This window comes from Panthera onca, chromosome D4 (assembly GCF_046562875.1).
Source record: "Panthera onca isolate mPanOnc1 chromosome D4, mPanOnc1 haplotype 2, whole genome shotgun sequence".
Classification (NCBI taxonomy): Eukaryota; Metazoa; Chordata; class Mammalia; order Carnivora; family Felidae; genus Panthera; species Panthera onca.
The window spans coordinates 68,733,346-68,758,462 of NC_138351.1; the positions used below are offsets into that span (position 1 = coordinate 68,733,346).

General features: G+C 47.6%; 1 protein-coding gene across 10 annotated transcripts in view; it reads left to right on the top strand.

Annotated features, from left to right (window-relative positions):
• ZNF462 (zinc finger protein 462) overlaps window positions 1-25,117 on the top strand; it is a 140,446-nt gene that overhangs the window by 54,591 nt on the left and 60,738 nt on the right. For 6 of the 10 annotated variants that reach the window (XR_013551707.2, XR_013551706.2, XM_078436609.2 and 3 more), the window contains exons 2-7: window positions 4,316-4,565; window positions 5,109-10,723; window positions 11,496-11,660; window positions 13,244-13,530; window positions 16,525-16,643; window positions 20,748-20,939. Coding sequence is in view for 8 of the 10 variants with exons in the window: in XM_078436609.2 (XP_078292735.2) it covers window positions 4,346-4,565; window positions 5,109-10,723; window positions 11,496-11,660; window positions 13,244-13,530; window positions 16,525-16,643; window positions 20,748-20,939 (6,598 nt within the window). In the remaining 2 variants the exon portion in view is untranslated. The other 4 variants (XM_078436610.2, XM_078436612.2, XM_078436615.2 and 1 more) reach the window with 4 other exon arrangements.

A 25,117-nucleotide genomic window follows, 5' to 3' on the forward strand; every position in this document is an offset into this window, starting at 1 on the left:
TCCAGGTATGTCTGGGCCATGAGCCGGAAGGACACGCAGTCAAGCTGTGGGAAAGCTGCCCCCTTTCGCCTTCGCGGAGGCATGAGGGATCCCTGGGGTTCTGAGCACAGAAAGTAGGTGGGCAGGCAGTGTAATTGACGGAGCAACTCCCTCTCCCCATTCTCCTGTGTGTATTCCAAATCCTGAGCAAGACCTCTGGGTTTTCTTTAAATATGTCTTTAGGAGTTTATCAGATATGGAAATTTGGATTTAGGGTTTCTCATCCAAACCCCACCTTTTGAAATCCCCAAACTAGAAATGTAAATGGAACAAAACCAGTCACCAATAACAAGTAGTACTGAAGAGTAATGAATAATTAGAATGGTCTAGGGGCTTCGTGCGTGTTGAGAGGATTAATCACTTAGGCACTAGGTTATTCGAGAATGAATCCATGTTACCAGGGCAGCTTTCATCGAGGGTGGTGTTAGGGTCTAGTCATTGACACCCGTTTGACCTTGAGGGGCCTGGAAATCCTGCATTGGGGGCAGGAGATGGAGGGGCTTGTTTGATTTGTAGATTCACCCCAGGACCTTCTGAAATGGCATTTCTTTTTAGTTAGTTCTGAAGCTTCCTCTTTTGCTTTTGCTTTTGCTGATTGGGTCAGTGAGGAAAAAAAAAAAAGTATTGCTAATCTCATTATGACTGTGTTTTTAAATGAAGTAAGTAGGTAGGAGATCAGGGCTTTTAGCTTTAAATCATCATTTTGTAGCAGATCAGTGTCTAGTTTAGTGTTTCAGTATTGCTCCTCTTGCTGGGTGGATGAAACAGGCAGATACGCAGAGCTAACTTCTCATCTCTTTCCTTGTTGTTGGTTTCTCAGAGGATTACCATCTGCTGTGAAAACATAGTCTGGTTGATGGATGGGTCATCCTCACGTCCGGCTCTCTTTGTCTGTGTGCCTCCCCCATTCCCTTCTTCTCCTCCTGCTCTCACTTCTTGCACGTGTGCGTGCCCTCCGTCTCATAAGCACATCAAGTTTCTGTTTCTTTTGATTGTTTAGGCCCTGCTGGAAATTTCTGTTTTCTTCTGTCAGCGTCTTCAGGAGAAATGTGTACACAAAGGCAAAATGGCTTTCAAAGGAGGCTCCGTCCTCATTTCCGTGCATGATGCAGACATCAGATTGAGGGCCATTCAGCTGTACCTGACGCTGGTTCTCTCGGCAGCCTGGAGATTAACCTCTTCTAAGGCTCTGAGCTATTTTTGAGGTAGAGACTGCAACAACATTAAAGCTAGAACCCATTAGGAAATCACTTTCATCATCTCTTCTTTTTCCAAATCAGTGGGTTTTTTTTTTTTTTTCTGATCTCCTAACCCTTTAATCTCCTTTGTAGCAGAACAAGGAGGCTGTTGGTTTGTGTTTGCATCCAGCGAAGTTAGAATCCTTGATAACAGCTTCAGAAGACACCAAGATATTAAGAGAACTGCACAGAGAGATGAATTTCATCTCCGGGTGGATGACTCAATGCTGAAGGTGCCCTCCTTTCCTTGTGCAGGACCAGAATTTTTGTTGATGTTGTGCAAACCAGTCTCAAAATTTCCGAAAGACACACAGCAGAAAGCCTTTTGTTGCATTATTTCTAAAGGCTTGAAGTTTTGAAGGGAAGAGATTTTGTTTTCCTCTCCGGCTACACAATGGAGCTTTCAGAGAACCTCTTTTAAAAGGAATAGCTACAGCCTTTGTGTTGAAGGGTGTGTCTGTTGGCAGGGTCTGCTGATGCAGACAGACTGGCTGGTGATTAACAAAGGTCATTAGACTTTGGAATCTGGCAAGCAGAGTCGGATGGTATGTCTTCTGTGTGTGGAAGGACGACTCCCAAGAAGCCAAGGCATTCTGGAGGTCCCCCCAACCCACCCCCAAATCCTCCTGTGGAACAGGGTCTGGTCCAGGATATCGTCCTGCAATTACCAGTGCTCTGCTGGGACTAACGAACAAGCTTATCAATCATGGGATAAAAGAACCTTCCGAGATCTTGGTGAATGACATTTGAGGAGGAGAAAGGTGCTGCCTTTCGGAAAGCAATGAAAACAGTTCATTCTTTGTTGGGAGGAGAAGAGCATAGGAGGAGCCCAGCCTGTTCTTCTACTGCTCATTTCTGATTGTCAGCCTAGCAGAATCCCAGAGAAGCCATGTTGTGCACGGAGGAGAAGCTCTGAGCTAAAATGGCTGCTCCTTAAAGCTCAGAGGACTAGGGCAGCTTAGTGAGTCTTAGAGCTTCAGTGACGCAGGAGCTCATATCTCTTGAAAGTGTGATAAACACATTCAGCAGAGCTGTGGCTTGTTTGGCTGAGATGAAAGGGCTAGGCTTGGGGGATGGGGAGTGCACACTGGATGATCTGCTTTTTTCTGTGAAGTGTTCTAAATGCAGGAGTCGTCTGCACCATGGAAAAATTTGTTTTCAGGTCTAATGGACTGTGCGAAAGGAGAAGTGGGGTGGGGCCTCAGTGACTGCTGTAATTTGATCCAGAGCTGATAGCAACCTCTTCCACACAATTTGGGTTGGTGCTTAGGCATAAAAGCTTGTGTATCTGGAATATTGAGACTTAGTTAGCTGAAAAGACTCTGGTGCACAGTTCAGTGTTTATTGAAAAAGGATAAATTGCTGGGTGAAAGAAGAGGAGGTAAATATCTGTGTCTCACTCTGCAAGCTCAGTCTGTCCAGAGCTCGACTTGCCAGAAGTTATTTTAGCAGGCTATCAGCAGGAGCATTCTTTCATAGAAAATCCGCCCGCAATGGCTCCTTTCTCCACGTTGACATATCACTAGACTTTGTTCCCCCTGCAGAAACAATTTACCTTTTGCCAGAAAAGTATAGAAGCTTGCTGTACAATAAAAGTATAGAGAGATTTGGCTACAGCTTTAGTTCTTGGACATCTGGTTCTAGATTACGGTGATTCAGTAGAGTTTGCGGTGAGCCCAATGAAGTTAACTCACCGATTAAGATAATAACCGGGTATCTCAACTCAAGGTATATATTAAGATAGGGCAAACTGCACCTTCTAATACATTTTTAACTTCTTAATGGTGAGCCTTTCCATTGAATTAATGTGAAGCCATCTATGTCTTTCAGTCACACAGTGAATACCAGAATGAAGGGAGCCGGGCAAGTTTTGCTTGACTCTACATCAGGTTCACAGTTTTTTGCGTTCAAGCATACGCTTCATGTTTGTGAAGGAGAGAAGTGGGAAAAGAGAAAGTCATGACTTAGAAGCCCCTCTTCAAAACTGTGTCTGTTACCTTAATGTAAATCGAGGTACCAAGGTGCGACTTTAAACTAGAAACTGGATTGTCATATAAAGTTGGTTGTTTGAGAATCTCATGAGAAATACTTTATGACCTAATTAGATTGGAGAAGCTGTTAGGTTATAATTGGTAGGTAGTAAAAAGCAAAATAACCATTTAGCTTATGAAACACACACACACACGACTAAACTGTTTGGGGAAAGGAGGAAAGAGGTGTACCCCAATATCAGTTAAGGTATTCAAATGATTAAAGGTATAATAAAAGCTCTCTCTACCACCACTCCAAGACTTCAATACTGTTTCACCATTTGGTGGTGAAATGTGTTAGAATATTAAAACAGCTAATGAAGATTGAGGGGTGCTTGGGTGGCTCAGTCAGTTAAGCGGCTGACTTCGGCTCAGGTCGTGATCTCACGGTCCGTGGGTTCGAGCCCCGTGTCGGGCTCTGTGCTGACAGCTCAGAGCCTGGAGCCTGCTTCCGATTCTGTGTCTCCCTCTCTCTGACCCTCCCCTGTTCATGCTCTGTCTCTCTCTGTCTCAAAAATAAATAAATGTTAAAAAAAAAAAAAAATTAAAAACAGCTAATGAAGATTGAAATTTGTCCTTTCTTCTGTACAGACAATCCTCTTTACTTCTGAGAAGGGTCTAGTTCAAAAGAAAAATGGGTCCAAGCCAGAATCAAAGTCAGTATTGACTTACCAAGAAATTTGAATTCAGTCAAGAAATTCAGAAACTACTGAAATGGTTAGACTTTTAAGGGTTTCCTTGACAAATGGCGTTTCAAGATACGTTTATTATATCAAACTGGAAAATGTTTATTTGGGCTTTCCCCCCTTCTTTGAAGTTACAGAGTCAAGGACATTGTCCCTATTATCTCTGGTTGCGTGTCTTTGGCCAGTGTTCCAACTGGCAGAGTTCAGTAACGGAAATCTGCCGATGTTAGAATTTTTTCCGTTAATGGACTTGTAGCCCCATCAACTTGGGATATGCAGTTAGTGCATTTCTTAAGAGGCTTTGTTCTGACTTCTGTCACAGGTTCCTAATGTGAGAAGGTAGGCCCAGATCATGGAGGTGCTTCAGTGCGATGGCTGTGACTTCAGAGCCCCGTCTTATGAAGATCTCAAGGCGCACATTCAGGATGTCCACACGGCATTTCTGCAGCCAACTGATGTTGCTGAAGACAATGCTAACGAGCCACGATCCGGGTCCATGAATGCCAGTAATCAGACAGAGGTGGAGTATTCCTCTATAAAGGACGAATTTGCGATCGCAGAGGATTTATCAGGTAAATCTTGAAGAATCTCGGCATATCCGATTTATTTCATGGTGCTCATCTACTTTTAGCCTGTAGCCATGGTTCTTGATATGTGTGGCTTTGTCAAAGTTTATTGCTCCTTGGGAGCCATTTTTGTGGTCTGGGCATCATGTTTCTCTTCTGGAGCATCCTAGGTTATTGCCCTTTCAGCTTCTTTATGTTTCTCAGTTCCCTTTCGATTTGGAGGACAAGAGAGTGTCTGGTAAAATTCTAGAATGAATATCGCAGCGTGTGGAACTTGTGTTTTTATAGCTATAGGGAACATTAATGGCCATGAGGTGAGTATTGTTCCTAAAGCCAAACGCTGTATCTTCACCTGCGAGAAGCAATATGTCTAGTTCATCAGTGCTTCGTTAATACTCTTCAGGGCCTCATCTCGAGACGTTAGGCCTTTTGAATGTGATGTTTATTGATGAAGAATAACTGAAAAGAAAAATTGATTTGCATGATGGAATTTCTTAATTCTCTTTCGTTTGCTTTTCTGTTCTCATTTACCTTCTGCTTTCTCTCTAGGTCAAAATGCAACCGCACTGGGGACCGGAAGCTACTATGGCCACAGTCCAGGATATTACGGTCAGCATATTGCCCCTAATCCCAAACCAACAAACAAGTTTTTTCAATGCAAGTTCTGCGTCCGCTACTTCAGGTCAAAAAACCTCCTCATCGAACACACAAGGAAGGTCCACGGAGCTCAAGCTGAAGGGAGTTCGGCGGGACCCCCTGTTCCCGGATCCTTAAATTATAATATCATGATGCACGAGGGATTTGGAAAGGTCTTCTCTTGCCAGTTTTGCACATACAAGTCACCGAGGAGGGCAAGAATCATTAAGCATCAGAAAATGTATCACAAAAACAACTTGAAGGAGACCACGGCTCCCCTCCCTGCCCCTGCTCCAATGCCAGACCCCGTGGTCCCACCCGTGTCTCTGCAGGACCCCTGCAAAGAACTGCCGGCAGAGGTCGTGGAGCGCAGCATCTTGGAGTCTATGGTCAAGCCTTTGACCAAGTCTCGAGGCAACTTTTGCTGTGAGTGGTGCAGCTACCAGACCCCCCGCCGGGAACGCTGGTGCGACCACATGATGAAGAAGCATCGCAGTATGGTCAAGATCCTCTCCAGCCTCAGACAGCAGCAAGAAGGGACGAACCTCCCCGAAGCGCAGAACAAAAGCGCCCCCAGCCCCACTTCCAATTCCACCTATCTGTCCATGAATGCTGCCAGCCGGGAGATGCCCAGCGCTAACGTCTCCAACTTCCGCGGCTCCATCAGTAACTCCATCATGAGACCCAATTCCTCGTCCGCTTCCAAGTTTTCACCCGTGTCTTACCCGCAGATGAAGCCGAAGTCCCCTCACAACTCTGGCCTGGTTAACTTGGCGGAGAGATCGCGTTACGGGATGGCTGACATGACCAACTCCTCTGCCGACCTGGAAACTAACAGCATGCTGAATGACTCCAGTTCTGATGAGGAGTTGAACGAAATAGACAGCGAGAATGGCTTAAATGCCATGGATCACCAGACTTCCGGCATGTCTGCGGAGCAGCTGATGGGCTCAGATGGCAACAAATTGTTGGAGACCAAGGGGATTCCGTTCCGAAGGTTCATGAATAGGTTCCAGTGCCCCTTTTGTCCTTTCCTCACTATGCATCGACGCAGCATCTCCCGTCACATAGAAAACATCCACTTGTCCGGAAAGACTGCCGTCTATAAATGTGACGAGTGTCCGTTTACTTGCAAGAGCTCATTAAAACTCGGCGCTCACAAACAGTGTCACACGGGTACAGCGTCAGATTGGGATGCCGTGAATTCCCAGAGTGAGAGCATTTCTTCTTCACTGAATGAAGGTGTGGTGTCTTACGAGGGCTCGAGCATCAACGGGAGGAAGTCGGGAGTCCTGCTGGATCCCTTGCAGCAGCAACAGCCACCGCCGCCGCCGCCGCCGCCACCGCCGCCTCCGTCCCAGCCGCAGCCACCGCAGCTACAGCCGCCGCACCAGGTACCGGCGCAGCCGCAGCCCCAGCCCGCACCGACGCAGCAGCCGCAGCCTCCCGTGCCAGCCCCGCCCCTGCACCCTTACAAGTGCACCATGTGTAGTTACTCCACCACGACTCTGAAAGGGCTGCGAGTCCATCAGCAGCACAAACACTCGTTCTGCGACAACTTGCCAAAATTCGAGGGGCAGCCCTCAAGCCTGCCACTGGAAAGCGAGACAGACAGCCACCCCTCTTCCAGCAACACTGTGAAGAAAAGCCAGACCTCAATTCTTGGGTTGTCCTCCAAGAACAATTTTGTAGCTAAGGCCTCCCGGAAGCTCGCCAATGACTTTCCCCTCGACTTATCGCCCGTGAAGAAGAGAACTAGGATTGACGAGATAGCCAGCAACCTGCAGAGCAAAATTAACCAAACGAAGCAGCAGGAGGACGCGGTGATCAACGTGGAGGACGACGAGGAGGAAGAGGACGACAACGAAGTGGAGATAGAGGTGGAGTTGGACAGGGAGGAAGAGCCGACGGAGCCAGTCCTGGAGGTGGCCACTTCCTTTTCGGCCCAGCAGATCTGGGCGAGAGATGCCGGGGAGCCCCAGAAGGAGCCCAACTTCAGAAGCGTCACCCACGATTACAACGCCACCAACGGCGCGGAGATTGAGCTCACCCTGTCTGAAGACGAAGAGGATTATTACGGCTCCTCAGCAAACATGAAAGATCACCAGGTTGCCAACACCGCTCTGCTGAACACCCAGACTCCTATCTACGGAACCGAGCACAATAGCGAGAACACAGACTTTGGTGACTCCGGAAGGCTTTACTATTGCAAACACTGTGACTTTAACAACAAATCTGCCCGGAGCGTCAGCACCCACTACCAACGAATGCACCCGTACATTAAATTCAGCTTTAGGTACATCTTGGACCCCAACGATCACAGTGCAGTGTACAGGTGCCTGGAATGCTACATCGATTACACCAACTTTGAAGACCTGCAGCAGCACTACGGCGAACACCACCCAGAAGCCATGAATGTACTCAACTTCGACCATTCGGACCTGATCTACCGGTGTCGGTTTTGTTCCTACACGAGCCCGAATGTCCGAAGCCTGATGCCACATTACCAAAGAATGCATCCCACGGTGAAGATTAACAACGCGATGATATTTTCCAGCTACGTCGTGGAGCAGCAGGAAGGGCTGAGTACGGAATCCCAGACGCTGAGGGAGATTCTGAATTCGGCCCCCAAGAGCATGGCGACTTCCACTCCCGTGGCTCGCGGTGGCGGTCTGCCAGCTACATTTAATAAAAGCACTCCTTCAAAGACCTTTACTCCAGAATGTGAAAATCAGAAGGACCCCTCAGTTAACACTGTTGTCGTTTACGATTGTGACGTTTGCTCGTTCGCAAGCCCCAACATGCATTCTGTCTTGGTTCATTATCAGAAGAAACACCCTGAAGAAAAGGCTTCCTACTTTAGGATCCAGAAAACCATGCGAATGGTGTCTGTGGACAGGGGCTCTGCCCTTTCTCAATTATCATTTGAGGTGGGTGCTCCAATGTCTCCCAAAATGTCCAACATGGGTTCCCCACCCCCCCCACAACCCCCGCCACCAGACCTCAGTACTGAGCTTTACTACTGCAAACACTGTTCCTACAGCAATCGGTCAGTTGTGGGAGTGCTTGTCCACTACCAGAAAAGACACCCAGAAATAAAGGTTACTGCCAAATATATCAGACAGGCTCCTCCCACAGCTGCAATGATGAGAGGGTCCGAGGGGCCCCAAGGCTCCCCCCGGCCACCCGCCCCCATGCAACAGCTGAACCGAAGCAGCTCTGAGAGAGACGGCCCTCCTGTGGAGAATGAGATGTTCTTTTGCCAGCACTGTGATTACGGGAACCGGACGGTCAAAGGTGTACTCATTCACTATCAGAAGAAGCACCGAGACTTCAAGGCCAACGCGGACGTGATCCGGCAACACACGGCCACCATCCGAAGCCTCTGTGACCGCAACCAGAAGAAGCCTGCCAGCTGTGTGCTTGTCGCCCCCTCTGCCGTGGAGCGGGACAAAACCAAACTGCGAGCGCTCAAGTGTAGGCAGTGCTCGTATACCTCCCCCTACTTCTATGCACTGAGGAAGCATATCAAGAAAGACCACCCTGCCCTGAAGGCCACAGTCACGTCCATCATGCGGTGGGCATTTCTAGACGGCTCAATAGAAGCTGGCTACCACTGCGAGTGGTGCATCTACTCCCACACAGAGCCCAGCGGTTTGCTCCTACATTACCAGAGGAGGCATCCGGAGCACTATGTTGACTATACTTACATGGCTACCAAACTCTGGGCTGGGCCCGACCCATCCCCTCCCTCTCTCACCATGCCCGCCGAAGCCAAAACGTACAGATGCCGGGACTGTGTTTTCGAGGCCATGTCCATCTGGGACATCACCAATCACTACCAAGCATTCCATCCCTGGGCCATGAACGGTGACGAGTCGGTGCTGCTGGATATCATCAAGGAGAAAGACGCCGTCGAGAATGTCATCCCTCCGTCCGAAGAGCTGGTGGGCCCCTTGAATTGTGACAACAGTATGCCCGCTCCGCTCCCCGAGCAGGACGCCGAATGCCCGGAGGACGCCCGGCTTTCCCCCGAGAAAAGCATCCAGCTGGCCTCCGCCAACCCCGCCATATCGTCCACCCCATACCAGTGCACCGTGTGCCAGTCCGAGTATAACAACCTGCACGGCCTCCTCACCCACTATGGGAAGAAGCACCCTGGCATGAAGGTGAAGGCTGCCGACTTCGCCCAGGACATCGACATCAACCCGGGCGCCGTCTACAAATGCAGGCATTGCCCGTACATCAACACCCGCATCCACGGCGTCCTGACCCATTACCAGAAGCGACACCCGGCCATCAAGGTGACCGCCGAGGACTTCGTGCACGACGTGGAGCAGTCCGCCGACATCGCCCAGAACGACGTGGAGGAGACGAGCAGGATCTTCAAGCAAGGCTACGGCGCCTACCGCTGCAAACTGTGTCCATACACGCACGGCACCTTGGAGAAGCTCAAAATCCACTACGAGAAGTATCACAACCAGCCTGAATTTGATGTGTTTTCCCAGTCGCCCCCGAAGCTGCCAGTCTCCCTCGAGCCCGAGATGACCACTGAGGTGAGCCCCTCCCAGGTGTCCGTCACCGAGGAGGAGGTGGGAGAGGAGCCCGTGTCCACGTCTCACTTCTCTACCTCGCACCTGGTCTCCCACACGGTGTTCCGCTGCCAGCTGTGCAAGTACTTCTGCTCCACGAGGAAGGGCATCGCCAGGCACTACCGCATCAAGCACAACAACGTGCGAGCCCAGCCCGAGGGCAAGAACAACCTCTTCAAGTGCGCCCTGTGCGCCTACACCAACCCCATCCGCAAAGGGCTGGCGGCCCACTACCAGAAGCGCCACGACATCGACGCCTATTACACGCACTGCCTGGCGGCCTCCAGGACCATCAGCGACAAGCCCAACAAGGTGATCATCCCGTCCCCGCCCAAGGACGACTCTCCGCAGCTCAGCGAGGAGCTCCGGCGGGCCGTGGAGAAGAAGAAGTGCTCCCTGTGCTCCTTCCAGTCCTTCAGCAAGAAGGGCATCGTGTCCCATTACATGAAGCGCCACCCGGGGGTGTTCCCCAAGAAGCAGCACGCCAGCAAGCTGGGCGGCTACTTCACCGCCGTCTACGCCGACGAGCACGAGAAGCCGCTGCTGATGGAAGAGGAGGAGAGAGGCAGCTTCGAGAAAGCCGAGGTGGAGGGAGGCGAGGCCCAGGAGATCGAGTGGCTCCCGTTCCGCTGCGTCAAGTGCTTCAAGCTGTCTTTCAGCACGGCGGAGCTGCTGTGTATGCATTACACTGACCACCACAGTCGGGACCTGAAGAGGGACTTCGTAATTCTGGGCAGCGGCCCCCGCTTGCAGAGCCCCGCCTACCAGTGTAAGCACTGTGATAGCAAACTGCAAAGCACAGCGGAGCTGACCTCACACTTGAACATTCACAATGAGGAATTCCAGAAGCGTGCCAAACGTCAGGAGAGGAGGAAACAGCTTTTGAGCAAGCAGAAATATGCAGATGGTGCTTTTGCAGATTTCAAACAAGAGAGGGTAAGGATATGTTTTGATTTCCCTTCCCCCAGGAGGCCTCTCATCACTGGTGCCCACATGCACTTCTTCGTTGCCAGCCAGACTGCTACAGGCTTCCTAGTGACTTAGCTTGCCAGAGAGCTCAATAAGTCAATTAAACGTTTCGAGCCTGATTATCCCCCATTCTGTGCTCACCCTTCCCCACGGCCTGTTCCCCTCCCTGCTCCCCCCTCCCGAGGCTCCCCAGGGGAGGGTCGGGGTGGTTTCTCTGTATTTCCTTCTGCCAAGTAGCCTTATCTGAGGCCTAGTTACACGACAACGCTCGCTCTCTAAGGCAGCTGTGGGCCCGTCTCTTGGTGTCACTAGCACCTCTCAGCCATGTTTTGGTCTGCAGTGTCGGCTACATGAACCTAACATCTCCAGGAGTAGATTTTTGTTTGTTTGTTTGTCTTGGTCAAGAAGTTCACTAATGGCGCAGCTGTGCAACGTCTCACCTGCGTAGTTGAAATTGGTCTCAAAAGCAGATAACCTGGTGGCAGTGACGATGAGGCTTCTCCACAGAAATCTTCTCTACTCACAAGCTGTAACATATTTGGGTTCCGGAGACTTTGCATAGTAGGCAGTGTGCCACGACTCTGACGAATTCGTTATGTAAAAATACTCACATATTTCTCCCTTGGTTTTTAACCTGCTAATCCGCTTTGAAATAAAATCTGCTAGTACGCTACGAGAATAAATGCCGGCATTTGAGGGAGGGCTCGGAGTACTGATGGCTACCACTGTATTTTACCAGCCTTTTGGTCACTTAGAAGAGGTGCCAAAGATCAAGGAGAGGAAGGTGGTGGGCTACAAGTGTAAATTCTGTGTGGAAGTGCACCCGACGCTCCGAGCCATCTGCAATCATCTCCGGAAACACGTCCAGTACGGCAGTGTCCCGGCCGTGTCCGCCGCCGTGAAGGTGAGAACTGGGGCGGGGGGGTCTGGATGAGCGCTCTTGTGTGTGAGCCATTCGAGTTACTTATTAACCCCGTTGCTCAAAGCAGCTCAGGAAAGGGCGGCCCAGAATGTGGGCATTCCTGAGCTGTGCTTGGATCGGTCTGGCTTGTTTTGATTCTTTTGCAGGTTGGACCTTCTTCATCTTACGTGTCTCGACCTGGTCGCGTTTCGATCTGGTTCCCTTCCACGCGGATAGTTTGGTGGAAACGGAAGATCCGGGCCTCTCGGTACAGGAGGCTTTGGGTCGCCCTTCTGTTCTGCATTTAGTGCCATTAGGTGTTTGCTCTTCCGAGTTGCCCGAGCTCTTGAAAGGAATCAAGTGGGTCCTGTTCCCATCATCTTCTGCTCCTCCCACTGCGTGACTTCTTAACTGTTCTCATCTGGCTGACGGTGCAGAGAGCCCAGGAGAATCCTTTACTTCTTATCCTGGGTCCTCTGAGGAGTGTAAGAAACGTGAAGTCTAAAACCAAAAGCCCCCCCAGTCACAGCAGGCCCCGAGAACCCCTTGACCCGATTTGTCTCCTTCGTTCCCTTTCCCGGTTTGTCGCTGACCAGTGCCTCCCCTGCTCCCCCTGACCTTCACTAGGCCGCCCGTTTTGAACGTCGTAATCCTAAATAGCAGCCCCCGTTTCGGGAGCCATGCCGCCACCCCTGCCTTCCGGGACGTGGCGAAGCGCGTATTTTTGAGCAGAGAAGTTAATGAGTTCAGGACTCTGCTCTTTCTCTCTAGATACGTGAAATCTGCCCTTCTTGATCTTGTGTCCTATTTTGCCCACGTAGCATGGACGTATAAAGTCTCTGCTTTTCTTCACTGAAGACTGAAGCCTGCTGGCTGTCCGCAGAACGGTGGCGCCCAGGGGCGACGGCGGTCCGCTTCTTCCACGCCACCTCGGTGTGTTCCAGGCTTGTTTCCTGGACTCACTCGAGGGAGACAGAGCAGCTCTTCATGTGTAATCAGTAACCCACGGAGTCACCTCCAAACATGAGTGACTTCGAACCAGGCTGCTCCTTAATTTTTTCGGTGGATCAGACAGCAGCCTTCAGTCAGTGGCTGAAGTCACCCTCCGCAGGGTGGGGGTGAGCACGGATGGCGAGGGGCAGGATCCTGCCCTTTCCTTCACTTCTAAGGGGGGGCCCACGGCTCCTAGATGCCCAGACTGCTCTGCTTTTTTCCCCCTCCTTTCTTCCTTCCTTTCTTTTCTCTGAGCCATCACCCTAACCCTGCCTTCTGTCGGTTCGAGTGGGATTTCAGTGTGTTCTTTTTAAGATGGGAGATAAGTGAGTGAACTGTCTCCACAGTTGGGAGAGCCCCTCTCTCATGCTTCCCAGGCAGTAGCAGCCGTGTCCTCAGATCACCAGCACTGCATGAAGAGTGGCAGTCGGGTTTGCCCTCCCTCTAGGGGGAGCTGGAGAGGCAGGGGAGGAAGCTTTACCAGGAAGTCCTGAGGAGTTTGGGAGAATGAAGGGAGAGGAGGAGAGCTGGAGACGATGATGCTGGATATTTATTTTGTTGGTGGGGCATGTGTGTGTGTGTGGTTCTCTTAGCAGGAGGCCGAAGACCCCTCCCACTTGTTCCTGGATGGATTGGAAGCAGCCAAAGATGCCACTGGCGCCCTGGTGGACCGGGTGGATGGTGAACACTGCTTGCTTGATGGAATGTTGGAGGATGAAACCCGGCCGGGGGGATACCATTGTAGTCAATGTGACAGAGTCCTGATGTCCATGCAGGGGCTGCGTTCTCATGAGAGGAGCCATCTGGCCCTGGCCATGTTTACCCGCGAGGACAAGTACAGCTGCCAGTATTGCTCCTTTGTTTCCGCTTTCAGGCACAAGTAAGTGCTATCGAGTGGTCGCAAGCGGGTGATGGGGAGGAGATGCCATAGCGGTCAGCTAGTGCTCGGCTAAGCTAGAGCAGGAGAGGCTTGGAGGAGTCAGAAAGCCCCGCTCAAGGTTTGTGCCTGCTGTGTCGTTGGTTACGTTCCCTTGAGCCTCAGTCACCTCGTCTGTCAAATGGGACTGAGAATAGGAGGTTACCTAACATTAACTACGCCTGGCAAATACAGGCGTTTTTTAAATGAGTATTTTGGAGGCACTGCTATGATTTACAAGAGGGAAGACCAGAAAGTAGACAAATGTCCTGGTGTATCTGTCAGACATTCACCCAGAAACTAATCATCAGTTGAGGAAATAAAGTTCCATTTGGGAAACTGAGTGGCCTAAGGAGGTAAAATTAGGACTGTCGACCCATGTGACCAAAGGATCATTGCTTGATCTTGAAAAAGATCTTGAAAAGTAAAGAAGTTACTGATGCCAAAGGGATGCTTGAAGGACAGGGCCAGTGAGGAGGAGAAGGAGCTGCCTGAGGCCCATCACAGCTTTGGAATTGTAGATTTGGGGTGTTGTGTAAGGCTTTCGGGGGTGATGGGAAAAGCGATGGTTCTGAGAAGCAGCCACCGTTTGTTGCCTTTGTCTTTGAACTGTGTAAGAGAGGTACACGTGCAACAATGTGTCCCACCGTCTTGGATGGCGGTGACCGATTGCGAGACTGACCTGCTGTTTATTTTTACGATAATTAAAATAAATGTTGGGCTGTTTGCTTCTCAAAAAGATAAAGTGCAGTTAGTTGTTGAAAGGGAGGAGGAGGCGATGCTTTTACAGAGGGAGGAGGGGTTACAGGCTCTTTATTCTACGAAGCCTCATGGTTCATCTGTGTCATCAGAGCCACTGTGTACCTCTCATGAGTTCAAGAAGTATTTATTCAGCAGCATCTAGCCTGCTTTCTGACACCCCGTAGAATCTCAACAAATCGTAGCGCATACACGGATACGCCCTGTGCTAAGCAATGTGCTGGGGGCGTTGGGAGGGTGGATATAAAGGGGAATACAAAAGATGAAGAGACCATGGTCAGTGCACTAAGGGAATTTAGGGTCTAGTTGCGTTATAAATCAAGCCAGCGAGCTCACAAATGACTCAGCAAAATAAGGCACATATCTTTCAAAAATACAGCAATAAAACGCTATGAAGCTTCAAAGAAGGGAAGTGATCCACCCACTGTGGAAGAATCGGGAAGGTTTTACGGAGTAGGGAGCATTTGAGTCGAGTCTTAAAGTAGGAAGACAGGACTTGAAGAGTTCGGAAGGGATGTGCAACCTGGAGGAAGGGATGAGAGCATAAGGCTGTGGAGCAGAGTGTGAGGCTCGTGGGGGCCCAGCTGGCGGTCCAATGTCACTAATGTGTAAGTTCTAGGTAAAAGAGTAATGGAAGATAAAGTTTGAATACTTGAGTAGAGACCATATTTGGAGTCTTCGAATGTGGAAATAATACTTTGTCATTTATGGTACTGGCAAAAGGAAGTCTCCGAAAGGAGTAAGTCATAATTGCTAACATTTACTGAGCCTTCCTGTGTGTCAGGCAGCACGCTAAGTGCCTTCAGGTATTATCTCACTTTATTCTTAAATCAGCCTAGCGAGGTGTCGTCCCATGACCGTCTGTCTCCATTTTGTGGGTAAGAAAAGTGAGGAGGTTTATGTAACTTGCCAAGGCCACACGGTTTATAAGCCTTAGCTGGGGTTTGATCCCAACCGGCCTGACTCCATAGCTCATGCTCTTGAGTTGAAAAAAAGACGGGAGAGAGCAATTAGAAGGCAGTCATAGTAGCTGATCCAAGAAGTTCGGATGGGACTTTGGGAATGGTTAAAGGAAGTCAGATCTTCATGACTTGGACAAATTGCCTTCATGCAGGGAGTGAGGGATGAGAGACAAAATAAAGTACAGAGGGCACCTAGGGGTTCAGTCTGGTTGACTGAGAACGGTCGTGTCCTCTATAGAAGCAAGGAAATGAGGAAGAGCGTTAGTTTTGGAGGAGAAAAACCGATGGCTTTGTTTAGGGCTAGTTGAGTTTAAGGAAGCTGAAGGACACCCAGAGGGAGAGGTCCGGAGGCAATTGAAAGTGCTGCTCTGGAGCTCAGGAGAACATTATATGTTTAAATGGTAAGCAGCACCGATCCCATGTGAGTCATTTAGAAGGGAACCTAGTTCTCTGGGGCACTGGTACAAATTAGAACTTCTTCCCACACCTCATTTGGTAGATTTATTATTTTTTTAGCAATCATTATGAAATACTGGGAGTTCACTATAATTAAATAACTTCTTTATAAGTTGCTCTGGAAGACTGAGGTACAGTGAACATGGTTTTGTTTATCAGAAGGGATGACTGGGCCTTTGGATCACATGACTTTCTTCAAACACACCTGCACTTTGCCTCCATATTTACAAAGGCGTTGGAAACATGACAGTCCGTTGCAAGTAGCTCAAGTACTTTGACACTTCCCTTCCCCTCTTGAGTGTTCCCCACGGATGTAGGACTGAGGTTTAAAAAGAAAGTCCTTTTTAAATGCAAACTTTCTCTAACTCCTTTTTTTTTTTGGAAATAAGTTAAAGGACTATTTGATAGGTACTCCTCACTGACTTGGCAGAAAACTTGAATTCTCCATATTTTACCTTTTGTCTTCGGATGCCCTCTTCCAATTCTACATGCTTCTAGAGAAGGGAAAATGAGGGTTTGCTGTGGCCTGTTTGCACTGCCAGGTCTCTCAATCCAAAAAGGCTCTTGATCTCTTCCTTCCCTTAGCCTCCCCTCCCTTTGGAACAGGTGCGGCCACTCTTGCCATTTTTGTTGTTGTTTTGGGTAAGCATTGCCCTTGGAAAGTAACAAAATGACTTTGAACACCTTAGAAATGGGATTGCTAGAAAAGGGCAGTGAGAAAATACATGTAATTGATAATCCTGTCATTTTTCTTTCTCTTCTGTTTCTCTGCCACATCAAGTTTGGATCGCCACATGCAAACCCACCACGGACACCATAAACCATTCCGATGCAAACTCTGCTCCTTCAAGTCCTCCTATAACAGCCGGCTGAAAACACATATACTCAAAGCTCATGCTGGTGAGTTAGGCTCCCTGATGCACAGGTTCTCTGAATTGGAAATCCAGTGGTCTTCCCTGAGTGAAATTCAGTCTCCTGTCCCACACATGAGAAGGTTTTCTTGACGTGGTTGCGTGCTCATTTCTATTTTAATCTAATGAAGAAACACAAAGAAAACTTATAGAATCACCCAAAACCAAAATGCTACCAAGCCCACGTCACCCATGTCATAGTTGATTAATGCTACTAACAGGTTTTGGTTTTTAGAGGAATTTCTAAATCACCCAGCCCTTCTAATGGAAATGCATGAATTGTTACATCCACTAAAGATAATTCCCAACTAAAATAAAAGTATAATCTTGAGGAAGTTCAGAGGGACAAAGTACTCAAGACATGTGAGATTTCTCACGAGATGCCCATTGATATGTTGCTGTACATCAGATAAGAAATGACTGTGGGTCATGAGTGTCCAGGAACTTTGTTGGTCTCTGTAACTCTGTTGTTCCATCTCATTGCGCTTGCCTCACGGGCATCCCTCACCTGTCAGGCTCTGCACTAAGCATGCTATATTCATCATACTATTTAATCCTCATGACAGTCCTAAAGGGTGGGTGGTGTTGTCACCCTTCATGTCATATGAGGATACAGAGACTCAAAATTAAGTGACCTATTCAAGGCCATATAGATCATTCACTAATAATTTGACTCCAGAACAAAAACCTACATCCTTATCACTGACAAGATGCTGCTGTTCTCTCTTTTTTGCATGTGATGGAGGATGCCCACAGGTAGCAAATCAGAGCTCAGCCAAGAGAGGAAAGAGGTGTCCTGCAGGAAAGGCAGTGGAGTGGGGTCTGGGGGCCTCTCTGTGGTGTCGTCAGTCACTCGCAGAAGCCCAGCTCCACAGCACCCCGTGGCCCTCTCAGGTTTGGACCACCTTTCCTGGTGTTGGGTCCTGTTGGTCTGGCTTAATGGAGTAAAGCCACTGAGGCCATCCAGCTGCCCTGTGCCCCACTGGGCTGCGGATGGGATGGGGAGACTGGCTATATGGACTTCGGTTCGTCTGTTAGTATTTTTATATTTTCAGGAAAATTCTCCTAAAGGCTATGGAGTAAGAAGCTTCAGGGTTCAAACCACTACTTCCTAATGTGTGTATATTGTAAATTATTCAGTTGGGACACCATCCTGGGGAGTTTTTCTCATAGGTCTCCTTGTCAAAAGCACTTTAAGCAGTAGGAGTTGGGTAAATGATTTGGCCTGTGGGAAGGACTTGAAAAGAGTGCCAGAGGCTGCCTGCTGACTCCAGGGCACTGAGCTGACCAAGCAGACTGGCCTTCTGTACTCACTGGTTGGCGAGAAGGAAGCCTTCAGAAAGCGGGAAGTGGGGTGGGGACGCAGTGTAATTTGTTTCTCTGCACACCTTGGAACCTTGGTGTCCATGGCATGGCTTTTAGCCACTGAGAGTGGCTTGACTTAGAGAAAGCCAAACACATTTTCCAGAACTCTTGACTCCTCTTGTCTATTCTGGATGGATTGTTTTATTTTAAAGGGTGGAAATCCTATAGTCTGATCGGATAATCTGGGTTTGAATTCTCTTTTTATGATGTCCTACTTGCAACTACCCAACCAGGTTCATGTGGCAGGCTTGCATTAAAAATTTTTTAAATGGACTAAGGCAGGCAATAGTGTTATAATACAGTCATTAATATATATGAACATCTACATGTGTATATTATTTTGTAATTGATATTATATATATTCATATTTATCATAGTAATAAACACCATTGTTCACAAGCCGCCATTATCCTGACTCCTGGATAACAGCTGGGGCGACAAGTGACTGATGTTCTTGTTTGGGTCATCTGAATGTGAACTTCTCCTCTGCCTTGGGCTATAGCTCGTTGCGTCACTCAAGGTTCTCCGTAGTTCTCTTCAAGGCTTTCTTGGCCGTACATGCTCTGGGAGTCATCAGCGGTAAAGCAGAGGCTTAAGGCAGAATTGGAGATGCTGTGCTCACTTCACGTGGGAAACCACTTAGTGATTTTCAAGGTGGCCGGGAAGCAACCGCCTGAGCTCAGTACAAGCAGGGGCAGGGGTTTCCCTTCTCATCTCACAGGTCGTTTCCACTGGCCTGCAAGACTTTCATTGCTAGAGGTCTTTTCTGCTCCTTTTTTTCCCTCCTCTTCCTTCTCTTTCCTCTCCTCCGGTTTTAAAACTTCACCTTAAAAATGAATGTGGAAAAACTCATGCTCATTAGAGAAATTTTGGAAATGAAAGAAATAGCCAGTCACCCATAATCTTATTATCTGAAGACCACTGTTGTTAACACTTGATAACATTTCCTTTCAACCTCTATAATGATTTTTTAACAGTTGTGATTATAACTTAATCTACAATATATTGTGCCTTTTTATTTGTTTTTCTGAGTGTCAGGATTTTATTTTATTTTATTTTTTTTGCTGCTTTTTATATTATAGATTCTTATATATTCCACCCTTTAAAATATTTATAAATTCTTCAAGAATTTATTTTAATGAATGATCATTCATCAAGAAGCTGTGTTGGTGTTTACTTAATTGTTTCCATACTCCTGGAAATCCCTATGTATTAAAGGGTATTTTCTAGGGCCACCTGGGTGGCTCAGTCGGTTAAGTATCCGATTTCAGCTCAGGTCATGATCTCACGGTTTGTGAGTTCGGGCCCCGTGTCAGGCTCTGTGCCGACAGCTCAGAGCCTGGAGCCTGCTTCAGATTCTGTGTCTCCCTCCCTCTCTCTGCCTCTTCCCTTCTTGCACTCTGTCTCTCTCTGTCTCTCAAAAATAAACATTAAAGAAAATTAAAGAATATTTTCTTAATAGGAACTCTGAGAAGTGCAGCTATCTAGCTGCAAACGTGAGCATTCTAAGCCTATTGTCATAAGAAAACAAAATTGCTTTCTGAGTCCATGTAACCAGTGTTTGTCTGACAACATAAGCATGCCCGTTTCACAGCCTGGCCTTTTAAAATGTGGTTAATTTAAAAGCTGACTTGGGGCAAAGGTAAATCATTGTCTCGTTGGATCGTAGTAATCTGTGCCATAGTTCAGTGGTATAAAAATAATTAAAAATGCCTACTTTTACTGAAATGTCCTGTTTATAGAAGAATATTGGAGATACACACACACACGTTTATACATATACAACTATCTTTCTCTCTTTTAAAGAAATGACTTCAGGCGCCTGGGTGGCTCAGTCAGTTATGCATCTAACCCTTAATTTTGGCTCAGGTAATGATCTCATGGTTCGTGAGATCAAGCCCTGTGTTGGGTGCCGCACTGACAGTGTGGAGCCTGCTTGGGATTCTCTCCCTCTCCTTTCTCTCTGCCCTTTCCCCATGCATGCATGCTCTCTTGCTCTCTCTCTCTCTCTCTCTCTCTCTCTCCCCTCTCCTCTCCTCAAAATAAATAAATAAAACTTAAAGAAAAAAAGAAATGACTTATTTTTACTCATTTCTGCACTATTGATCAGGTAGGAACATGGAGTTTTATGCTGAGGTTTATGAACTGGTACAAAAACAAACAAAAAAACCCCTAAAAAACTAGGATGTGTGGAATTGAGGAGGTGTATAGTCAGCAAAGATGTAAAGAATGAAAATAGCACAACAGAGTTTGTGCTTAGTTACCTTGTGCTTGGAAAGCCCCTGATAGGCTCTTGGAGTAAGAATTAAGCATATTATATTCTGCAGATGATAAAAAGCGCCCTGGAATGAAAGCCAACATGGTCCTTTCAAGTGGAGAGAGGGAGAACGAGAGACTGGGACACCTTTCTGAAGGAGGGATCATGGGCATTTGGTTTCACTCCCTGTTGGGGAATCAGTTCATAGGCTCATCCCTGTAAGTAGAGCACGAAATGAAGAGGGACCAGGTCACTTGATCACAGAGCTCATTGAAGAGTTTCAATCCCAGAGGAGTGTTGTGTTTGTGGGAAGGGGCAGGTAGTTGGTCCGTGAGGGCTTCTTAGACCATGAAGTTGCAGAGATACTTCTCTCTTCTCTCGTGTGACTTAACTATGTCATTTTGTTTTCCACCCTACCTTATACCCTTCCCTCTTTTTCGTGTTCTGCCCCTTCCCGCCATCGTCTTCCAGGTGAACATGCCTACAAGTGTTCTTGGTGCTCGTTTTCCACCATGACAATCAGCCAGTTGAAGGAACACTCCCTCAAGGTCCACGGAAAAGCCCTGACCCTCCCCAGGCCACGGATTGTCAGTCTGCTCTCCTCACACGCTCACCACTCCTCCCAGAAAGCCACCCCTGCCGAAGAAGTAGAAGACTCTAATGGTAATGTTGGGCTCCCAAGCCCCAGCTAACCACCTAAGGTTGAGGAGGGCTGGGATCAATTGCCAGTCATTCTTTCTAGAGGAAAATCATATACAAAAACCTGACGGTTCAAGTGAAGGAAGAAATGTGGAAAGGTTGAAACCATAGAGAAATTGGAGTGGGAAGGTGAAGTGCCCTCGGTGAGTGTCTGGTGCCACGGCAGAAATGTCAGTCTAGACTCACGCGAGTGTTGGCTGTGTGGATGGACTAGCGTTGGAGTCTTCCGTGTGGTTGCAAACAAGAAAGTGGATAGGACGCCAGGCAGACTTATTTCGTTGTTTACTTAGTTACTTACTTATGTCCCGTCTTGTTTCAAAGAGCAAAACAAAAACAAAACCCATGAAGTATGTCTGGGTGCCCCTCTCCGCTCTACAGGACACAGAGGAGGAGAGGGAAGGGAGAGTGGATGGGGCAAGTATGTCTGATTCTGTCACAGGATAATTTGGGGGTAATGTGATTTCTTAGAGCCAGAGGATGTTGAGGAAGTAGCAGTTGGGAGGAGGGTCTAACTGCCCAGGCTTGGAGCTTCAGAAGAAATACAGGAAGCCATGGAGGACTCTCCTCACTGGCCGCGTACCCAAAGCTGTAGGGTGTGGGTGGAGCAAAAGGCTGGTTTATTGTTTTGACCAGACCAAGAAAAACAGAGGCGTTTTGGTCGTTCGGCTTTACCTCAGGTGACTGCGGAATCAGGTGCTTAGGACAGCAGGAAGTATGCAGATTCTCAGGGATGTGGAAGACCTGAGAGCTGCTCCTTCCCTGCCTCTCGTGCTCGAATCCCCTTTGCAGCACCTCCAGTAACCAGACATCTACTACCAGCTCGAGTTCCTCCCAGTCTGGGAACGAACTGTTCCCAAGGTCTACTGTTTCATTCTTGGGAGGAGCTTAGTGGGACTGGAAGGAAAGTTCATGGGCTCTTTGCAACAAAGGCTTGGCTTTGAGTCTGACTTCTCTCAATGCCAGTTGTGTTTTCCCGGGCAGTCTTCTGCATGCACATAGAATCGGATAACGATACTCCCTCCACTGATTATCTTGAGAGATTAAGGAGAAAAGGCACACGCATTAAACGCCCAGCACATCTGACACATGGTGGGCATTTAATAAATGGTCATTTCATTGCTGTGATTTTCATCCTTTCATTGCACTTTTGGCCTTTGGGGCCATTTCTAACAAGTATGAATTTGGAGTTATCTAAAGGTTTAAAAAGATAGTCTCTTCAGGTAACCTGCAGATCTGACAGCCCACCATGTCAACGTGGTCTGATTATCAGCTTATCAAGAGTCAACGAATAATCTTCCTTCGTCAGGTCTGCAGAAAGACAGTTGTGGAAGGAGAAGGGAAGGGGAGTTCCGAGACTAGAGCTGCCTCTATTGAGTTAGGGAACTTGGTGGCCTCGCCTTTTCAGTCATCAAATGCTGTGTTAAACACAAGTGCTCCTTACCGGTATTCCTGTCTTAAAGGACTTTGGTTTAACAAGGATAGGCTTTGTTATTATGACTGTGGCTTGTAATAAAGTGAATCTTCTCAATTGCTGTGTATTAGTTTAAAGTATAGGAGGAAGTCTGGTGCATATTGTTGTTGTTTTCTTGGAAAACTTGGAGTCTCAGAACTGGGGGTGGGGGGCGGGGGATGAGACAGGGAGCACATGTGAAATAGGACCCTGAGATTCTCTTCATCGGAAGAGATTGGTACGCCACAACAAAGGGCAAAATATCATTGGACGTAAATTGTAGGATATTTATTAACATGGTTTTTAATTAAGTGTGTTCATATGAAATGGATGCTATACCTGCGGAGCCATTTGGGTGAAATTGATCCGTCCACACCCCATTTCCAGCAAGGGCTTTTCCTGGGACCTTTGTCTCAATGGCACGCCTTTTTTTCCCCTTTGTCCTCCTCCCTTGAAAGGTGGGCCTCAGTCACAGGGCAAGGGAATCCCACAGATCCCTCACTGTACCCGAGACCTTACTCTGCCAAGAAGCTGCACTGGGCACGGAAGAAGCATAAATGAACACAGAATGATTCTGGTCCTCTGACAGCTTAAGACCAAACATATAGAGGAGACTGTCAGCATGGTTTTGAACCAACCATAACCCTAAGCCTGAGGTCTAACCTTTTTGGGGAGTGATTTCAGATTCTTGGAAGATGAGGTCAGGACCTTGAGGTGGGTGGTTGCAGAAACATGATGGTAGGATATTAACTTTCTGCTGAACACAGAGAGTCTGTCTTTATTCGAGCACAGGAAGATAATTTGCAATATATAAAAGTGTTTTCTTTTCCCTTCTGTAGAAAGAACACAGCGACCGTGAAAGCCCTTGGTGGCAGCTCTCGTAGTGAGGCCCACACAGAAGTCATTGGACCTACACCATTTTTAATGTATATAAATAACCTTTATCAATGGGTCAGCGATGATTAGTTTAATTTGATTTAAAAAAAAAAAAAAAGCTCGATTAGAAGGCGGGTAAACAGAAAGAAGACATCAAATGGGCTATTCTCATGAGCGAGTAACTCCATGGAAAGAGTAATAGTTTATTCGTTTAATAAATATTGTCTTGAACCGTTGCCGTGGGTCTTGCCTAGTTTTGGATGGCCAGGAATGACCAAAAAGGTTCGAGACTGGGGTGACTATTTGCTAGGGGGCTGAGTGGTGGATTCCTAGAAACGACTAAGTCTGGGGCATGAAAAAACAGCTGTGGGGCTAGACAGTAGCCTGTAAATCATGCCTTGAATGGTGTTTGAAACACGCATGTGAAATCCAATTGCACATTTTAATAGGGAGAAGCTGTGGGGCTGTTGGCTCTCAGTTCGGGTTTCCCACACTGCAGATGCCAGGACATTGTGAACACAGGCACCGAAAATGTGTTGCAGGCCTGGGGGGAGTAGAGATCCATAAAACCAGGGAAATCACCAGTGTGTCCTTGGCTTTCCGATTCCCTAGCGAGGGATGTGAATAAAACTAGTTGACATGCTCACTGTTATTTGCAGTGGTCAAATGCTTGCAGTCTTGAGAGCGAGCCAGTCTTCTCTGGCAAGAGGAGACAGGCTGAGAAAAGAAGGTTCTTCCAAAGCTGCTTTCCCTCCCAGCCCGGAGGGAGGGAGGGAGGGAGGGGATCCGAGAGAAGGTGGAGGGGAGGCTTCACCCAGCTGCCTGGCCACACACCGGTTCTGTACATAAACAGGGCTCTTGGGCTCTGGGCTGTCAGTCTTGACATGTTTCACCAGCACAAGAATCCTTTCTACATTCTCTGCGATCAGTTGTTGGAAGGAAAAGCAACGGTGGTTCTGTGTGTAGGATAATGGGAAATGACACATAATTGCTATTCTAAACAATGCATTAAGGGGAAATCATAAGGTTGTCAACAAAAGGAAGTGCATTCTGTGTATGTGTTTACTGGGTTCCTTCTGCCTTATAAAATATAGGACTGGTTTTATCACGCTTTTTCCAAGTCTCTGCATTCAGTACAGAAAAATACATAGATACGCACCTCTATAAAATCACAAAGAAACTAGCATAGCAGAGTTTAGTTAGGAGATTTGTTTGGGTCTCAGAAGCTGCACGATACATGGGCAGCGGCCATGTCATTTAAAGTTGAGCTATATGCTTTGTAAGTCAGGCCAGTGGTGACATTTCCTTGTTCTCCTCCCTTGAATTTTCCCGAAAGAACAGATTATTTTGTTTCTTCTGTCTACCCAGATACGCTGTGTGGAACTGCCGACTTTAGGAATAGCCACTGTGATGTGTTTGAAACAAAAATTAAGACACTAAGACCAGGTACAAGATAAATAAGGTGAATGAGAATAACATAGTTCTTCAGTCAACCTAGGGAAAACACCATGAACTTTTGGTCATGCTACCTTTTTCTCTTTACAGTGTGGGTCTCGATACAGTCTGCCCAATGGGGGAAGTCTATATGCTGTTAGGAATTAGCAGAAAAATGTTGTAAGGAGCTTTGTGATTTTTTTTTTTTTTCTGTTAGTAGAAGATTTTCTGTTAGAACTTTTCAGTTGGCTTTTCTATTCTTTTTTTTTTAATTATAAACATTTTTTAATGTTTTTTTAATGTTTATTTTTGAGAGAGAGAGAGAGAGAGAGAGAGAGCGAACACAAGCAGGGGAGGGGCAGAGAGAGACGGAGACACAGAA